At 36.6% G+C, this 19,341-nt stretch overlaps 2 protein-coding genes and 1 long non-coding RNA gene across 3 annotated transcripts; 2 read left to right on the top strand and 1 right to left on the bottom strand.

Moving 5' to 3' along the window:
- Position 1: 1 nt before the first annotated feature.
- LOC124338508 lies at positions 2-2,426 on the bottom strand. The gene is made up of 9 exons (XM_046792589.1): positions 2,221-2,426; positions 2,034-2,153; positions 1,565-1,966; positions 1,245-1,502; positions 1,016-1,160; positions 827-941; positions 700-736; positions 444-614; positions 2-372 (listed from the first exon to the last, which is right to left on the bottom strand). The coding sequence occupies exons 1-9, from the start codon at positions 2,315-2,317 to the stop codon at positions 296-298; spliced, it is 1,422 nt and encodes a 473-aa protein (XP_046648545.1). The 5' UTR covers positions 2,318-2,426; the 3' UTR covers positions 2-295.
- Positions 2,427-2,853: 427 nt separating this feature from the next.
- On the top strand, positions 2,854-3,545 carry LOC124337934. Its single transcript, XR_006917581.1, has 2 exons — positions 2,854-3,185; positions 3,272-3,545. It is a non-coding gene; the product is annotated as an uncharacterized LOC124337934 (long non-coding RNA).
- A 532-nt stretch (positions 3,546-4,077) lies between these two features.
- LOC124337930 (crossover junction endonuclease MUS81-like) lies at positions 4,078-6,640 on the top strand. The gene is made up of 7 exons (XM_046791943.1): positions 4,078-4,280; positions 4,346-4,475; positions 4,538-5,369; positions 5,438-5,672; positions 5,739-5,951; positions 6,016-6,120; positions 6,191-6,640. Exons 1-7 carry the CDS (start codon positions 4,134-4,136, stop codon positions 6,440-6,442), a joined length of 1,914 nt encoding a protein of 637 aa, XP_046647899.1. The 5' UTR covers positions 4,078-4,133; the 3' UTR covers positions 6,443-6,640.
- Positions 6,641-19,341: the final 12,701 nt, after the last annotated feature.

The following is a 19,341-nucleotide window of genomic DNA, read 5'->3' on the forward strand; positions in this document are numbered from 1 at the left end:
ATTCAGGGGAACCTTTTATTTTGGGGGTGGGACACTCATAGAGAAAATGGGTGATATTAGCCTACACATTAATGAATACGTATTATTTACCAACTGTTCACTAGCGCATTAGCATAAACAATACGCGGGCGAGTGGAAGCTTTTACTGGGTTTGAATAACTTTGCCATCACAAAGACATTGACTATGACTTGTAAGCATTCTCATAGAACGATGCATCTATATGACTGAATCTATGCGGATGAAAGTTGCATCCCAAACTCCGTAATAGCGCTAGGTGACACAATGCTTCGGCAATTAATTAGATAGATTCCCAGCATTATCCTTTGCGCACGCAACACTTGCTGGGTTCTCGACGGCCGTTTCATTCGGCTCTGAAATATTGGGAAACAATAGAAGAACATATTTTAATTTGAAACAGACAAAACTGTGATGAATGTCAAACTTTGATTAGCTGACAGAAGTCTTGCTTGTTCTATTTTCCTCAAGAACAAATGGTAGACAATTATGTAAGATAAAGAAGTTACTCCAGCAAAGATACCGAAGACCAAATACGTAAAACGTATTCCGTATTCTGCCGTCAACACACTCCCCAAAGTTAAGCCCAATCCTCTTCCTAAAAAAGGAAAAAAAAAGAACTTTAATTGAACTATACATGTTGACTGACAAAGCATATTAGTTGGCATTTGAGTTGTCACAACCAGCTCCGAAGACAGCAGCAGAGAGTAGTCCGTTGAGCTAAAAAAGAAAAGAAAAATGGAGCGTAAGATTAGATGAAACGCAACCCACACACGAAAAGTCGTCATTATTATTCTGGCAATAAAGTACCGAGGCGACCATTCCTGGTGGCGCAGCGACTCCACAGAAATAATTCCCCGCAACAACGGATAAGAATCCGCTAGTTCCCTCGAGTGATTCGTTAATCAAAATAACCCAAGGATTCCTGAAAGAAACTTAGGCGTCATTGGATACGATTTCTAAAAAGAAATTGATACGCACTTTAGTATAACAGCTTACTTAAAAAAATAATAGGCACTGAAACGTAAGCACGTGAGTATTAGTGACACGGCAACCGTCGTGGGTGCGCCAAATTTCTCAACGATTTTTTTGGCAGTCCAATACACGATTATTGAACCTATTCCACTAATACTCGCAGCAGCTCCTGAAGTTCGTGTGAAAAATCGATTAAATCCCTGTGGCGCTTATAGAGAACTCGGCCCAATTCACAATAAAACAAGATTCATACCGAAAATAATTTTTGAATCCTCGATCTCCAAGTTGACGTAGACTGGAAAGAAGCTTCTGTGCCATCCCGAACAGATCCCGACAACGACTTGAACTAAGAAGAACGCGTCCACATCGATCATTCTGATTATTTCCTTTGCAGTTTGAACAAAAGAATTTTTATTTTTCTCGACTTGGACGTCTAAATTGTAAATTAGTACGGTGACACCCAATGTTATTGCCGTGCTAATGTAGAATGCCATCGAATAGTCGTTAAAACCTGAGAAAGAACAAGTTAGATGGTTGGATTATATAGTTACATATTACGACTTGGCGATTTACCTCTATAGGCAGATATTTTGTCAATCAAAACTCCCACAATTACAGGGAAGATAATCATGCTTGCCATGGTGAACATTTTCTGTCGCCCAAAATCGCCGCCGTATTTTTTACACATTGTCGAAGAACAGCTGTCCAAGAGGAAGTTGGTTGTATCGAACGAGTAGAACCCCACTAAGCGAACGACTAGCAATAAAGGGAAAGTGTAAGTACTTTGGGGAACGGAACTGCTGGTCGACACCAAGTCCGAGTTATTAGCGGAACTGTTGGTTTGATTGAATCCACCAGCGTTATAGCTTAGGTGATCGGATCCAAGCCATAGCACGGACAGGTACATTACTGCATTCAAGAGTAGAGTGGCTGTCAAAATCATTTTATAATTGCCTATTTTGTCTGCCACAAACCCTGTCCAGTAAATTAATGTTCAGATGTAAAAATTCGATAATCGTAATGAGATAAAAAGTATAAGAACCTGTGATGACAGGTCCAAGTATTGACGTAGCTGGTACGCAACCATATATAATTGCTAGTTGCGTGTAGTCGATAATTTGTGTGGAAATAAGCGAGACGTACGGAAATGCGATAAACCATACTATATTGATGAGTCAAAATGGATATAGTTAACAATTTTTCAAATTTATTGGATCTCTTTAACGTACTTGCGTAAACAAAGAAGTAGGTAAATTTTAACTTTAGAAGAGGTCCATTAACTTGAAGTGAAGATTTTTGTAAATTGGAAAATAGATCGAGTCCCATGACGTGTACTAGAGTTAACCACTTCTCACTCTTGATGCAAGAAAACTATTGTTCGATTGTTCGGATCGGTGACTAGACACATTTTTAATACATTTTTTCCAATTGATTTCCTAAACTTGCGCTGTCACGGCCTTCGATTTTGCCAACATAATTTACTAATTTAATCAAAAGAAGAACTGAATTATAATTCGAATTCTTCACGGACACGTTATATAACGTTATGCCGTTATGCAACGTTTCTTTAATAAAGATGACTTCGCGCGAAAATACATTTCATTAATCTGCAGAGTTGTCATCAACCGTGCCTACTAAAATAAAGTGTTTGAATGATTTTTTAAAGTAATGGAAGGACTGAAGTTTCTTAAAAATGAATAAAATAATGAGGTAGAAAAAATTATTGAAATTGTTACAGCGCATGTGTACTGTTACTGTTAGTTTTTAGAAACGTGATGATAGTCCAATGGCAACAATCCCACCCAGACATTGTCTACTTATCCGTTTGTTCGCTCTGAATAAATCATTCCCTTCAAGGACGTCTTTACAGGTAGATTTATTTGCTCATTACACATTATGTGTAATCCTTCGTTTTTTTTTTTTATTATGTCGTTCGTGTTGCTTGTCATTTCAGAACGCTGTCATCCGAGTCATTAGTTGCAACAACAAAATGGAGAACGCTAAATTGCCATGAATTTGTCGACGGAAGGAAAGTCCACTTCCCAAATTGTAGAATCTTCAGAGACCAAATGTATGGCAGCCTTTTTCGCTACAGAGGAGGGAAGCGCGGTACTGTACGAAGCTGTCAAGAAATTCATGTCTACTTCAGAAGGCGTAATGATTGTGGAAAACGCTATTGTGGCAGCAATTGGAAGTAAGCGCGACAGCATTATATATATTCGCACCTATTCACGCATTCAGTGAAATTCTCGTTCACTAATTGAATTCTCGTGTATTTAGGACGTGACTGGCAGATCAATAACCGTAATCTTCTTGAAAGCCGTCGTCGCCGATCAAAATGAAGATTTTCAGATACCTCGTTGCTTAATTGTAATCCAAATTATCGGGATTTCGGGAAGTTAAGTAATTCTTTTGCTGGAAATTTTTTATCTTTAAAGTGAATACTGTCTATGTTTTTATGTACAATGTGTCATTTTTACTGGTAATTTATCAAAATGTATTTATTTTTGGACTAGAACAAAACAGCGCCTAATAAAGTGATTAATTGCCCTTAGCCTGATGCATTCAAACTGAAATTCATTTTTCCCAGAGAACGTATTACGTCTGCCTCTCTGCTTCGTGCAACTTCGGTACCGGTATTCATGCAAGAGTGACTATATAGTGCTAAGTTTTAGTAAATAATCTTGATGTATGCATGCGCGGTTGCATTTGAAACGGACGAAAACAGAAACCTTAATATAAACGTATTGAATTGCGTCATAAAATAAATCTTTTCGATGTGAAACGAGACGTAATAATGGGTTTAAACGACGTCATTCCGCGTCAGAGCGAAACACGTTATCGATTAGCCGCAGGTTTTTATCATTTTGTGTCTATAAAAACGAGTTCTGAATCGCTCCCAATTTAGCCATTTCAGCATTTTATTCTGATTTTATAATGCCAACTTATTATTAAAAAAGGGGTAATTTGTGAAAGACATACTAAGATATTAATTTGTGAAAAACTTGAACGCTTGAACGAGTTTTTTTTTAAATAACGAAATAAAACGATATAAAGTCGTTGTAGGGCAACTATAACAAAAAGTAGTAGTCATTTGGGCAATCTGTTAACCTGACGTTTTCAAAATTGTAAACAGTGGAAAATGGCTGCGACGTCTCGAGCGAAAAAAAGAATTCGAGTGACTCGCAAACCAAAAACTTGTCCGAATCCACTTTTCGAGAAATGGCTAATTGAATTGAAGGAGGATGCTGTTAGAAAAGAGTCGAGACTGCAGTATGTTTATGGCAAGGTAAAATTTTAAAAAAATCTGCAATTTTGCAGTCAGTCACTTTCAACCTTATGTGTTACTTGCAGGCATTGAAATCATTGCAGAAATATCCATTAGTACTTGAAAGTGCCAAAGAATGCAAAGTGCTTCAGCATTTTGGTGAGGGGTTGTGCAAAATAATTGACAAGAAACTCACAGAGCACATTGCCAGTGGAGGTTATTTCTTTAAAACTGGTTTTTATAAAATGATTATTTGAGGTAATTTTTTTTCCTTTTAGGTACCCTCGGAAATTGTTCAGAATCAGATGGCTCAGATGAGGATGACCGTCCTAGAAAACAGTCTAAGAATGCATCAAAAGAATACATTCCCACTAGACGATCAGGGGCATATGCTTTACTTATGGCACTTTACAAGCATGCTACAGATGGTTACCTGAAAAAGAAGGATCTGCAAGATTTAGCTCAACCTTACGCTGATGTTTCATTCTCCCAAACTGATATACTAAATGCTCAGTATTATAATGCTTGGTCATCAATGTCAACTTTGATCAACAAACATCTGGTGGGTAAAACAGGAAATCCTGCAAAATATCATCTGACAGACAGTGGCAGAAATTTAGCTCGTCGGTTGGACAAAGCCGAATTTGAACTACAAAGCTCTTCAATCTCTTCGTCAGCCTTTGACTCTAACTATAGTGCAAATGAATTACCTGTAAAACCAGCGCCCCCCTTGCCAAAAGCTGCTTCTAAGGACGTGGAAAAAGTTCCTACAGTTAGAAAAGCTGCAAAAGCAATCCATCAATCGACTGAACAAACAACGACGTTACGAAACATTGAATTACCTTCAACGAGTGGACTCCTTCAACCAAAGGACATAATTTTTTTAGACGATGACGAATTCGACATGTATCCCCAACATAATCTATTGTTGAACTCAAATGGACGAATAAGTGCTCCCGCGAAGCCTGTTATTGAACCTTCTGCTCCCGAAGAGGTAGTTGTTGTTGAAGATCCCGAACCCGAACCCTACGTACATGTTCGTGACAAGATAACACTAAGAGCTGGCGAATATGACATAGTCTTATGCGTCGACACTGCAGAAGTCTCTGGGTATAAAAACATTAATCTACATTTTTAAATATAACTGAAGTTGATCATCATGATATTGGCCATTGCAGAAGTAGCGGTTCTGGAAATAATCAAAAAGAATCAGCAGCCAAAGCCTTTCAGAATTGTGGAGTGCTTTACGATGTACGCAAACTTTCGATTGGTGATTACTCGTGGATCTGCAAGCCGAAAGCCAGTTCAGGAACTAGGTCTGATCGTGAACTGGTGCTTCCATATGTCGTTGAACGTAAGCGAATGGATGACTTAGTTTCGAGTATCAAAGACGGTCGATTCAAAGAACAAAAGGTAAATAAAACAAAAAATGAATAAATGACACTTTTTTGCAGTTGACCATTTTTTTTTAATGTTTAGTTCCGATTGAAACACAGTGGATTAGTTCGTCCCATATATTTGATTGAAGAATTCGGTAATCGACTAAATCTTGGTATGCCGGAGGCTAGTGTGTTGCAAGCCATCGCCAACACTTTGATCATCGAGAAATTTCAAATACATTGGACACAAAAATCTGATGAGTCTGTTGGTTTCCTCGTCCAAATGACGGAGCAATTAACGGAACTCTACCGCGTAAGCAAATTGAATTGAGATTTAGTACATATGTAGTCTTGCAAAATAAATTTTTGTTTCCCAGGGTAAGACTGTGACAAGCAGAGGTTGTCAAGAAAAAGTTGGACATGATTGGCAGACAAGTTTAGTCACTTACAAAGAAGTGTATACAAATTCCACCAAATCAAAGGTAAATATTTCGTTTTCTGCTAGAAGCACCTGACACTGAGCCGCGCTAATACTTGGGATTCAAATTTTAGCCTTTGTCAGTGACCCAGATGTTTGCCAAGCAGCTAATGCAGCTTCACGCATTATCGGCAGACAAAGCTGAAGCCATAATCAAAATTTATCCATCGCCTTATGTACTGATGGAAGCGCTCAAGGCTGCCGGATCTTCTGCCAGCACTCTCCTCGCTTCCCTTGAATATGGAAAAGCCAAGAGAAATAAAATCGGCTTGACCGTTAGCTCACTTCTTGCCAAACTCTACACTGAAGACCGCCTTGACAAATAAGTTGTTCGCATCCTTGGTATCAAAATACCTTACGTTCATTCCCCCTTTTTTTTGCCAATCTGTTTTTTTTTTCAAGAATTATTGCATTTTGTATTTTAATTCAGTCATACAGTTTTCAGCTGGAGATTTGATTGGAATAAGTCAGCATCTCCAGAATCCCTTGTTTAAATTTGTTTGCAATAAAGTTGATCTTGTCAATATTTTCAATTTCAACATTTAATCGTTTAGGATTTCTGGGTTTTTAAATTTTATTTATTGAAGGAATGCGGACGATTTTGCTAGTGTTGGCGTCCTTCTTGCTGACGTGGATCCCCATGCTGGTGCTGGCCTTGCTCTAAACGATCGACTATCTGGGCAGATTTTGGGAGCTGGACGCCTCCGCATTGGCTCTACGTCTTCGTCATGTGGGGCAGATCTTGTGTGCATTGAAAGGTTGGTTCACGCTGGCAACAAAATATTTTTGGATGATGAAATGCAAATTCAGGGAGATACAACTCTTTGCTGCGCTAAGCCGAAAGAGCAGCGTGAATTAACGCCCACTGGAACATTTTGGTGCGAAGGCAACAGCCGGGAACAGCTTATGTTTGTCAACATTTTTATGACAGTTTTTTTAGTGACTGTTATGTTATAGAACCATTACCATGACTTATTTGATTAGAGCATTAGCAATCATCTAGACTGTTTTCCTATTGAAAGAGAGATAGATATTGTGCCGTTTTGTTTAAGAAAATGAATAAATGTAAGCAGATAATGATCAAATGGAAATTTATTTATTTTAGATTGATTTTAGTCTTTAGAATCTTTTATTAATTCATCGTATTAATTCATCATTTAGGATGTTTACTCTCTTTAGGCAGTAGCCAGGCGACGCGAGGAAGTGGCGGTAGTTTTTAGAAAACACCGTGTGTATGGCGTTAATGTTGATAATTCTTATTTTTTAGATAATAAAAAATTTGAAATTTTGATTTGGTTTGTGTAAGCTGTAAGACTTACTTCTGATGTTACTTAAAAATTAATGGTAGCAAATTTGTAATTTGTTTAACGGAAGGTGACAAGAAAGATAGTAAATTGAAAGCCGCCATTGCTAATGAATTAATTAAAAATAGACAGGAAATATAGAAAAATATAATAATGTATTAGAATCTAAAATTCAACTAATTGACGCCAATCACGAATATAATTCTAGAGAGTTGCCCAATTTGTGCAAACTCAAGATGACAATAATGATTAATGTCTACATTTTCCATGTCAATGATAACGAAGATTTCAGGTATATCATTATAATTGTTCTTGTATGAATAAGAAATTCCTTTGAAAAAAATATCATTAGAATCAGTTTTTCACGCTGATTTCTCATGGTATTTTTTTTTATTTTTAAAATAATAATTTCCCCCCGTAATCTCACTTTAAAGTTTAGATTAGCTCCCCCACTTTAAAACGGACCCCACGCCATTTTTGGTGGGGTCCTTGAAATGGGATGAATTTCACCCTTTTCGTCTTTCGCCTTTAGGCCCTAAGGGCAAAAGAGGGGGGGGGGATAGGAAGCAAGAAAAGGGTGAAAAGGGGAGAAAAAGAGCAAAATTCATCCAATTCATGGCAGGTCTGTAGCTTTTTTGTCTTTGTTTCGGGCCCTTTTTATGCTTTAAGGTGCGTTCACACTGCCACTAACGCAGCGTTACGGAGCGTAGCGTAGTGCAACGTGGTGTGACGGAAGAATGTGTACTGTAGCGTAAAAGGGCGTTTTAAACTCCTCCCCATGCTCAACACCCTTACGAGCGTGGGGAGGAGCTTAAAACCTTAAAACACCCTTACGCATGGGATTGCCAGCAAACCCTGGTTTTCTTCGTAATTGACATCACGTGGGCTGTTAAGCCCCAAGTCTCAGATTGTTTGAACTTGGCTTACAGCTGGCCATTGGTTTAACAATCGGTGATTGTTTTGCTAAATTGCATCAATTTTTAAAAATAAAATAAATAAGTGCAGGCATATTTCACAACAATCAACAAACGAAACATTATACCTATAACTGATGCTTTTGAAGTTGAAGAGAAGGAAGAAGTGCTTTGGCAGTGATGGTAATTTGTCAACCAGCATGGTGGCAGCACGGATTTATAGTGGAGTAAAGTTATGCCAAAAGGCTATGTTAACCTAGAACAAATTGCAAGAATTGATTTTTTTAATGAGCTTTATTACTATCAAGATAATAAAGAGTTGTTTAAAACCTTCCGAAGAAATAATTATATTTACTATTAAAAATATTGGATTTAAATTAAAAATTTCATTAAACTTTTAATTAAGTACCGAATTTAAAATATTAAAAATAAAAAAAAATCATGAAATGAAACCTTGTGATAGGCTACATCATATCACCAAATATGAATGTTTTCTGTTGAACGGTATTTTAGTTGTATAATTTAGAAGTTGTGAAATTTTTAAAAATTTTACAGTGCCGCCAAAAAGGTTTAACACGGTCTCTTATGCCCGATAGTCCCTAACTAAAGTGACGATAACTTATAAACTATAGGACCTAAATTTTTTCTATTGTTGTTAACAAATAAAGAACATCCTAGCGTATAAGAATCAATCGTTGAAATATGGTGTTAATAGGACTTTTTCTTTAGTTATTCATACTTAAAGTTAATCTATGATTTTGCCTGAAAACGATGACAACGCTCGTGGTGGGAATTTTTGGAAACTTACTTTTAATAAGGCAAAATCATAGACTAACTTTAAGTATGAATAACTAAAGAAAAAGTCCTATTAACACCATATTTCAACGATTGATTCTTATACGCTAGGATGTTCTTTATTTGTTAACAACAATAGAAAAAATTTAGGTCCTATAGTTTATAAGTTATCGTCACTTTAGTTAGGGACTATCGGGCATAAGAGACCGTGTTAAACCTTTTTGGCGGCACTGTAAAATTTTTAAAAATTTCACAACTTCTAAATTATACAACTAAAATACCGTTCAACAGAAAACATTCATATTTGGTGATATGATGTAGCCTATCACAAGGTTTCATTTCATGATTTTTTTTAATTTTTAATATTTTAAATTCGGTACTTAATTAAAAGTTTAATGAAATTTTTAATTTAAATCCAATATTTTTAATAGTAAATATGATTATTTCTTCGGAAGGTTTTAAACAACTCTTTATTATCTTGATAGTAATAAAGCTCATTAAAAAAATCAATTCTTGCAATTTGTTCTAGGTTAAAATCTAACTTTACTCCACTATTAAGGAAAAAAACTGAGACAATTAATTGTACAAGTTTAAAATTAATCACATACTAGTATAATTTGTTTTGTTTAATTTTTCATACTAACAGCTTACCAAAATTTATCATTAAAGTAATATCATGCAATACATGATGAAACCACAAAGTCAATTAATACTTTTACTAGTTTACAATAAATTGTGTGTTATACCGATGAAATAGAAGTTAACATGCACTCCCGACATGTGAAATAGTGCATAATGTTTTGATAATTGGCGAATTTCTATATTCCCACTATACAAAAAAATATAGATAGGTTAAGCATCACATACACATTATATTGTTATCTTACTATTTTTCAAATCTTATATTGCATATACGTACAATGCAAATGTCACTTTCAGTATCATCATCTCGATTTATAATGATGCATTTGTGACCCATTTCACTTGGAAAAAATTACTTCTGTGGCGGTGTTATCACGGTTGACTATGTTAAAAAAACCTGTTGAATTCTGGTTAGAATACTCTGAAGGGGTAATTGATGACATGACAATACATTTAAAAAATAAATTACGTCAGAGTTAGATAGCATAAAATCTTCAGAAGAAAGACATGAAGTCACATTTAGGATTAATAGAATTGATCTTAATAGCAAACCAAACTTTTCCGTTCTACTGCAATAAAAGAGACAGCAATCATCGACATCTTTCTTTTATCAGGATCCAATTGTAGAAATGCGTACCAAGTTGGTATTAGGTGTCGACAATGAAAAAGAGTCATCCGATTTTTCATAGAAATTACGAACACTCTCGTTTGACAGTGGAATAAAGTGTCGTGAACATTATCTTAATTTACTACCGCATTGATAGTTCCGATAATATGTTTTGCTATTGCTGAGAGTCGTTTTATTAATCCACCCACATCTTCATATAAAAACGCATAATATACGCATGGGACAACCGAGTTTTTTGTTCCCTTGACTACATGTAATAGTAAATGAACGTTACAACTAAGTGTTCTAGGCCATATAGTTCTGCAATTAATTAAAAAAATCTTCTAATAGTAGAAAAAGGAATTTAATATTTATAATAAACTGAGGGGAGGAATTTCTTTAAGGCAACTACAGCTTAAAAAATAATAACATTTTTTGTAACTGATAGCTTCCTAGTCGGTAAGATGAGAATTAATATTTCTGGAATCACACAGAATTTCATTCGGAGCTTTTAAATTTTCAAATTCATCATTGGGGATTTTGGGATGTACGTAATAGTGTTAGTCTGGGCTTCCTAACAACAAATTTATCAATTGGGAAACAACAAAAAAGAAACGCAGAGCATAATGTCTAGAATGGGCCATTCCATGGTATTTCAATTTTTTTTGTCGCGGTACCTCACCGATTTTGATTAAAAAAATACTGTGTGTTGTAAGTCATGGTTACATAACACTGTGAAATTTTAAAATTTTTTGGATCAGTGGTTGAGCGTGAATTGTCGTTCCAAATTTACGGTTTTTTGCGGAATCGTAGTGCGGAATTTTCACTAAAACGTGAATAAAACGGCGGCGGATAGAGCAATTGAGGTCGGACCAAAACCAAAAAAAGGAGAAAAAAAAATGCAATTTTTTGGTTTGCGTCCGAGTCTGATTAGTCATTAGCAAGGTTACGCAATCTCCATTAAAAGAAAAAAACTTTAACGGCTAATATCTCCATTCTCGAACGGCGAAGCTGGTCGCGACTTGCGCCATTCGATAGCCCGACTTTATGTTTACTTATCCTGTAACAATTCCCCTCCTTCCAATCTTCGTAGTTTAGTTATGAATTATTTAAATCTGTTCGTTTCCCCTATCTTTTAACACAGGGGCCATCGCACCTTACACTTCTCCCAGAGGGGGGCGCGCGCGTCGTTTACTTCTCCCCTAGGTATAGAGATAGGGAAAACGAACAAATTTAAATAATTCATAACTAAAACACGAAGAATGGAAGGAGGAAAATTGTTACAGGATAAGTAAACATAAAGTCGGGCTATCGAATGGCGCAAGTCGCGACCAGCTTCGCCGTTCGAGAATGGAGATATTAGCCATTAAATTTTTTTCTTTAAATGAAGATTGCGTAACCTTGCTAATGACTAATCAGACTCGGACGCAAACCAAAAAATTGCATTTTTTTTTTTCCTTTTTTTGGTTTTTGTCCGATCTCAATTGCTCTATCCGTTGCCGTTTTATTCACGTTTTAGTGAAAAATCCGCACTACGATTCCGCAAAAAACCGTAAATTTGGAACGACAATTCACGCTCAACCACTGATCCAAAAAATTTTAAAATTTCACAGTGTTATGTAACCATGACTTACAACACACAGTATTTTTTTAATCAAAATCGGTGAGGTACCGCGACAAAAAAAAATTGAAATACCATGGAATGGCCCGAATCCAACCAGTGATAACATTTAGAAAAAGAGTAAAAAAAGCATTGATGTTCTGTTTACTCGGCGCACTGGTTTGTCTAGTCTAGTACTTGTAACTACATGACAAAAATTGTGATTCTTGGGTTCCAAATCAGGCATATAGGATATAAAAATGGAAACATCATCGCCCATCCAGAACCCTTTTCAACAGTTAATCACTTGTTCAAGCATTAACCGCATCCGTAAAATAAGAATGTATAACGTCATGCTGTTTGACAGCATTGCTCGGACAGGTGCATGAGCTATAACAAGAGGGAAAATAACGTTTGACTAATGAGTGATGGCAATATTCGATGTCCATTTGAAACCATAAATGAAAATAATTTCCTTTAGAAAAGAAACAAAAGAAGTTTCTATACCAATGAGGCTGCCCCAGAAGCTTTTTTCTTTTTTTTTAAATTTCAATTTTCTTGAATTTGGAGTGTGTGACCATGCCTTGCGTGAACACATGGCCGAGGTACGCTCTTTTCAATTTAATTATGCACTGTAGAAACATGGTGAAGTAGTCTTATTGACGTGGAGTGTGCTGGTGATGACACGTCAGACATATATTTTTAGTATGATGTCTCTCATTTTGTTTTCTGGCCACGTTGGCCGTGTGATAATGCTATAGAAGAAGAGGTAGTGAAACGTAAGCAGTGTGCCAAAATTCTTCTTTTGATAGTAAGTATATTAATAAAATACTAATGTTTTACATTTTAGTAACAAAAAAATAACTCATTTTTGCTTTTACAGATGACTTGTTGCAGCTAAATCACCTTGATCAGCATGCTGATGACATTCTGTTAATTGCAAGTTTTTGAAGAATCAGGGAGAAAATGTGGGAGAAAATTTACACACCTGACGAGAAAATTATTGGCAGCTTTAGGTGGCCCAGCAGAGTATAAAATATTAAAAGAAAAAGAGGATTAGACTGAGGAAGATCTTTATTAGGTTGATGAATTTATTGAACATTAACTTTAGTGTCAGAGAAGTTGAAGATTATTCTCTCAGTGAAAGTGGTCCCTCTGAATCGTCAAAGCGACTAAGATCGTAAACTCTTTCTGATGACATTAAAGAGAAAGATTTAGAGGGACTACACTTGCAAATTGTTCATTACAATCAGCCTGCACTTGTCACCGTGTACAAAGATCCTGAGACACAGCAAGAGAAGGTCTAAATTCTTATTTCTCTACCAGAAGGCTCATCCGACGTAAAATTCTCTTTGGTTGGCAACGGCCCTGGTTCTTCAACCGCCCATATACAGTTCGCAATCGCAACCGCCCAAGACATAGTTTGTCCCCTAGTGATGTACGATATTGATTCGTTGTTTGCCAAAGCACCCTCCTTATTATTTAAAATCAAATGCTCTATAAAGTCAAGTGAAAACACAGATTGGAAACTGTAAAATAATATTTATTTAATAGAGTTTCCTGCATGGAAGCATTTTTTTGGCCAAAGAAGGCCAAAGAGTCGGTTCAGCATTTTCAGATGCAATGTTTTCTCCGACCCACTTTCTACCAACAAAAATTATTAAACGTAATGCTGCAATTACATCTGCTATTATACCTGTCTCATTTATACACAATAGCAATATTCGTTTTAGCGATTGCTTTGAGTTTACTAAACTTTTCTACGCATCTTTAACACAATGAATTGGTTCATTGTGACAGGATTGTTCCAATGCTTTCAAAATTTTTGTCCAGGCAATTTTTTTTTGTTCTCCCTAGACCAATTACCAGCAGCAAAAATTAAGTTTACATTAAAGTCATAAAAGTAACATCATTTTAGTTCACTTTCTTGCGACAATACCATCAAAAAGTTTATATGCGAAATAACTACCTCTTCTCTTTTATTGCTGGGGCGTGCAAGCGACCATTACACGCCACAGTACCGGTAACAAATTAATATTGAAAATGAATCATTTACCAAAACCTTTTACGACTACATATCTTTTTGGTAGTTTCATGGCACTGTAGTCTCTCAAATCTACGAAGACAGTGATGAGAATTAAAAATATTAAGCTTTTTGCAATACTTCACTTTTCTGTGAGTGGAAGACTCATTGCACACCTAGAAAATTCAAAAATGTTATCTCCCACCATTTCCTTCATCGCCTACAAATTATAAACAAAGAATAATATTTTATTTAAAACACTTAAAAGAATAAAAAACTTTACAAATTAGGGTTTTTGCCAGGATGCCGTCGTTCAAACAGACACAAAATAATTATGTCCCGTAATGTTTGGCGCTCTGGGCGATCCATCGTTTATTGGTCTGAAAGTTTTAATGGTTTTGCATTTGGAAAAAGTTAACAGACCTAAAATAAGTTTGTGTGAAAGACAAGATAGTCGTTACAATTGTTCCTTCATTACTTTCTCCATTTACTCTATGAAATATGGCCTGCAGTTGCTGTGTTTCTTGTATCTCAAATTGCAAGAATTCTACCTGATCGTTATCGATTTCAATATTTGTGTTGTCGTCGTCGATATCAACTGAATCAATATCATCGCTTGTCGAGGGCGAAGAAAAAATATTTTGCGCAGGAACACCTAAGAAGTCCTCGTCTTTAACTTCTGGGAAATCAACTTCGACATCTGACTTGCCAGAAAAAAAATTCAAACAAATTTCTTTATTTCGATCAATCTATTTTTATCAACACTATCAATGACTTGCTTGGCATGATAAGCTTAAATGTTTGAACGCCTTAACCCTATTACATCTGTAACTATTATGGGGACTTTTAAATTCCAATCAATAAAGACTTTTCAGAAAAGTTCCACCACTGCGTTTCTCGTATGGGGTGGAGGAAAGGAAGCCAACTTGATCACCACTTTCTCGATGGCATGGTCCATATTGATATATTGTAAATTAAGGTCTGTTTTAAAGAAAAATTTGCGAATTACCAAAAAATTAACAATATTATTTCTGTAAATTTTAGATTACACCTAAGTAGGATTATAATAAGCCTATTTTGGACCAAATGTCAGCAGTGACAATTGTTTTTTGCAAGGGCAGAATGAAATTTTTTTTGTGAGAAGTCTACCTTTATTGGCTAATTCGACAATGTCTTTTGTGAATTTTTGTCGGCATGCTCGATGATCAATGTCGTGGATTCAAATTATGCATTTAGTTATTGAAATCTTCATTCTCTCATTGGGATATGAAGAATGATGAAGTAGCAGGATAGAATGCAAGTTTTTTCCTAAGGATGATTTGTTTTTTAGACTTCTTGGAATAGTGTAACTATCTGTTCAATAGACTGTATTTCCAGATACTAAAAATTCTTTCAAATAAATTTAACGGTCGTAACGCCTCCTTCTCTTGAACTTGAGGGTTCCGTCTTGAAACTATAAGCTAGAGAGTTATGCGTTGGCCTGGACCCCTAACCTGTTATAGTAAACCAAGGGATGAGAAAAATGGAGATAGAGAGCTAGTTAAGTTTCTTGGCATCTCTGTATTATGAGAAGGAAGATAGAACATAACTGATTAAGACCATCTCAAGGGTCTAAGAGACTTAAGATTTTACCTTGTAAAGAATCACGCTTGATGATAACACATATTGTTGAGTAAACACGGAATCAACGTTTACTGAAAATCGGCTTTTCTGAGTAATATAGATCGTTGTCCATCGTTTGTTTATCCCCTCTTCCTTATGTTAGGGTAGACCGGGGCATTTTTGGACAAAATCGTTGTTTGCCCAATTCATATAAAATTACGCTGTCTTGTAAATCAAAACTTATGTAAATAATACAATCATTCGATATCTCTTTTTTCCGTGTATTTAAATTTTTTTTCAAAACTGAATTTAGTTTTAAAGTTTTTTAAATATTAATTTTGAAGTAAAACGTCTTTTTTCTCTTTCTCTGAAAATATGGCGGGGCATTTTTAGGCAGTAGAATTTTCTTGATTTTGTGATGTAAAAAAACAAATATTTGAAAAGAAAATTGGTACCATTCGAACAAGAAATCAATTCTCTTTCGAATTGTATTTTTACAAATTTGAAGACGATGTTTAAATATTTAGAAAAAAATTAAGTTAAGAAAAGTTTAACTATTTTCCTACTCGACTGCTGTGATGTTGAAAATCGTCTGCTAAAGCCACGCTCATTGGTTGTTGTAGACTGTCCAAAAATACCCCGTTTTTCCTTTACTGAATTACCCCCAAAAATATATTTCTACAACTACAACTAAACAGAGTCACGTAGCAAAAAAACAAAAACGACATACAACGCAGAATTAAATGGGCTTTTTAATCATTACTTTAGTTTTCTTATTTTCCTGAAAATCTCAAGGGTACCTTAATAATAAGATGCCACTGGGAGAAAAAATTCCGTAAAAAAAAAGAAAAATTACCTTTTTAAATGTAGCTCCCACAATTTTCATTACTTTTTCAGAAAAATTCTTGAAGGCAAGCATCTTCTATTGCCTGACATTGGGGTGAAAATTAATTTTAATATAGTTATTACAACTAGTGGAAAAGTCCACTGTTCACAAATGCCCCTTTCCACAAATGCCCCGGTCTACCCAAATGTTTGTCTTGGTTTCTCTTGTATTCCCGATTATAGATCTACCTTCTGTTTCAGAGTTTCAGAGTTCATAGTTTATCAACTTGAAGCAAATTCATGTTTTACTGAAGCGTACAAAAGCGTATCTTTGTCTCTTCGTTTCTCTTTTAATTTTACACATAAAGCGTACAGGACACTAAAAATGAAAGAATACTGAAGGAAACGGAGGAGGAAAATGGAAGAAGAGAAGGGCGTAAGATGTAGATATTGGGACGACGGAGTGGAGTTTTTGGATTGAAGCATGATTTTTACAAATTACAACAACAACCTCTAGAAATGGCCACGAATTAACTAACCAGGTACTTCAGTACACTGATAAAGAGAAATAGAATCCTGTAATGCTTTGGCAGGTAACTGGAGAGGCGAATCGAGGAGAATCTTGGATTGACCTTGTTTTCCGGGAGCATGAGCCTCGGAGCATTACACATACCTCATTGCAATGTTTGCATGAGTACATGAGTACATGAGTACTTGATACAATCTCCGACTAATCGCTCAAAGAATATCAGAATCTTGGCTGCGTAGGGAATAAATCCCTTTCCCACACTGCATACTAATATGCTTGTTGGTGAACATGGTTCACTACCTGTCACAGTCCGCACATTACTACCTATATAATATTTCCGTAATCATAAATGGCCCCCACACAACCCGATTAATACTTCACATCAACTCACACATTGTCAGGGATCATAACCTAGCCAATCCCGTTACTAACGCCACAGCTGTTCCTCCAGACCATGATGCAAATAATCATTTGTCTCGTGATGCTAGGATTACACCTGGAACAATTCACTCCGTGAATTTGGCATCATAACTACTACGCTTTACGTACAGCTGCTGGTCACTTCCGTATCCCCGCAACTCCACCAACCGAAAACTCCATCGACTATCCCGACATGGATTTCGATGAAGAAGTAATGCATCCCCGCCGTCGATTCAAGCGAATCGCTAATAATTCTTTTCTATTCCATTCTATTCTTTACATTTTAAAGCGCATTTTCCATAGTGAAAGATTAAATGACGCTCCTTCGACAACACACAATTGGAAATGAAACAATCAGAGATAAGCAGCGGCATACAAGTTGGTTTTCAGAAGACATTTAAAAACGGGAAAGTTAGGGGCAAGACGGATCGATACGGGAAGATCATTCCAAAGTCTAGACGTGGCCGGAGCAAAAGCTCTCTGACCATAGTTGACAAGTTTAAGTTGTGGACGGACAATAATACGACCAAGGTTATCGGACCTGAAAGAACGACCGGGCAAGTATGGAACAATGTGACGAGACAAGTAAGGTGGGGAGGGGGGGGGGGGAGGGGCTTGACCGTGAATACAACGATACGTGAGTAAAATTATTTTATAATCAATATGTTGAGAGATGGGGAGCTTCTTTGAAAGTACCGTTGCATCGTCAAATGCTTTCTTGCGAAAGATGAGACGATCGGCGGTGTTTTGAACTACTTGCAGGCGATGGATGTCCTTTTTGAGAAGGCAAACAAAAAAGTGAGTTGCAATAGTCTATTCTCGACAGAATTAGGGCGTGGACGAGGATCTTGGTAGAATCATCGGTCAGATAGCGTCTGATGCGGCCGATGCAGTGTAGTTGGATGAAGCACTGCCTCCAAAGAGAAGAGATGTGCTGGGAGAGACGAAGATAACGGCCAATGATAACACCCAAGTAAAGGTTGATGTCGGATGGTTGAAACAGGACGTTGCCAACCAGAAGGGGCTCACACTCGACCAAATCCCAGCGCTGAGAAGAAGAAGTGTAGATAAAACCAGTTTTATCAGCGTTCGCCATCTACGTTGCTATAGTGAACCAGTTATTGGCGCTCTGCAAAGATCTTGAGAGTTTGCGGTAGGCCACCTCTTGCTCAATAGGTACCGAGAAGAAGGCGGAGGGTTATGTGGTATCGATTGTCGTCATAAAATTTATCTACAGGAATACCATTACAAAGGTGGTCACTTCCGTTAAACTGAAGGTATCGGGTTGGCGTAGATGAGGTAGGCAATAGATCCCAAAACAGCTCCTTGTGGAACGCTTGTGAAAGGGGCTGAGCTCCCGGACTGTTCATCCTTGGTACAAACAACCTGTGCGACCATTGTTGTAGGAGCGAAACCAATTGTCGGCGATGTCAGTCACGCCGCAGTGATTCGATAGTCGCTAAAAAAAATCTCATGAACGACTGTGTCGATCGTATCACTAAGGTCGAGAAATAACAAAGCAGATCGATCACCAGCGTGAACGGTCATCAGTAAGTCGTTGAAGAGTGCAAAAAATTCCGTTTTAGTGGAGTGACGCGAACGCTAAGTAGATTTACCTTCGTCGAAGATGTTGTTTAAAGGCAGGTGATTAGAGAATTTACCAGCGACGTGACCTTCCGTTAGCTTAGATATTACGGATATAAAATAAATAATAAAGATTAATAAATCGTTAAATCCATGTAACGGTGGTTGAATTGTCATTCTCAACTAAAATCACATCATAATTCGTCTGCAAGTCAACAACAATACCTGTTGAGTTAGTACATCCAGCCTTACCACGTTAATCATGATTTTTCACATTTATCAATATAGCAGAATTACTAGAAGAAGGAAGAGCGAATTGGATTTTAACGATGAAGATAACCCATAAAAAAAGAAAGAACATTTAGTTGAGTTGGGAAAAT

The sequence above is a fragment of the Daphnia pulicaria genome, chromosome 4 (genome assembly GCF_021234035.1).
Source record: "Daphnia pulicaria isolate SC F1-1A chromosome 4, SC_F0-13Bv2, whole genome shotgun sequence".
NCBI lineage: Eukaryota > Metazoa > Arthropoda > Branchiopoda > Diplostraca > Daphniidae > Daphnia > Daphnia pulicaria.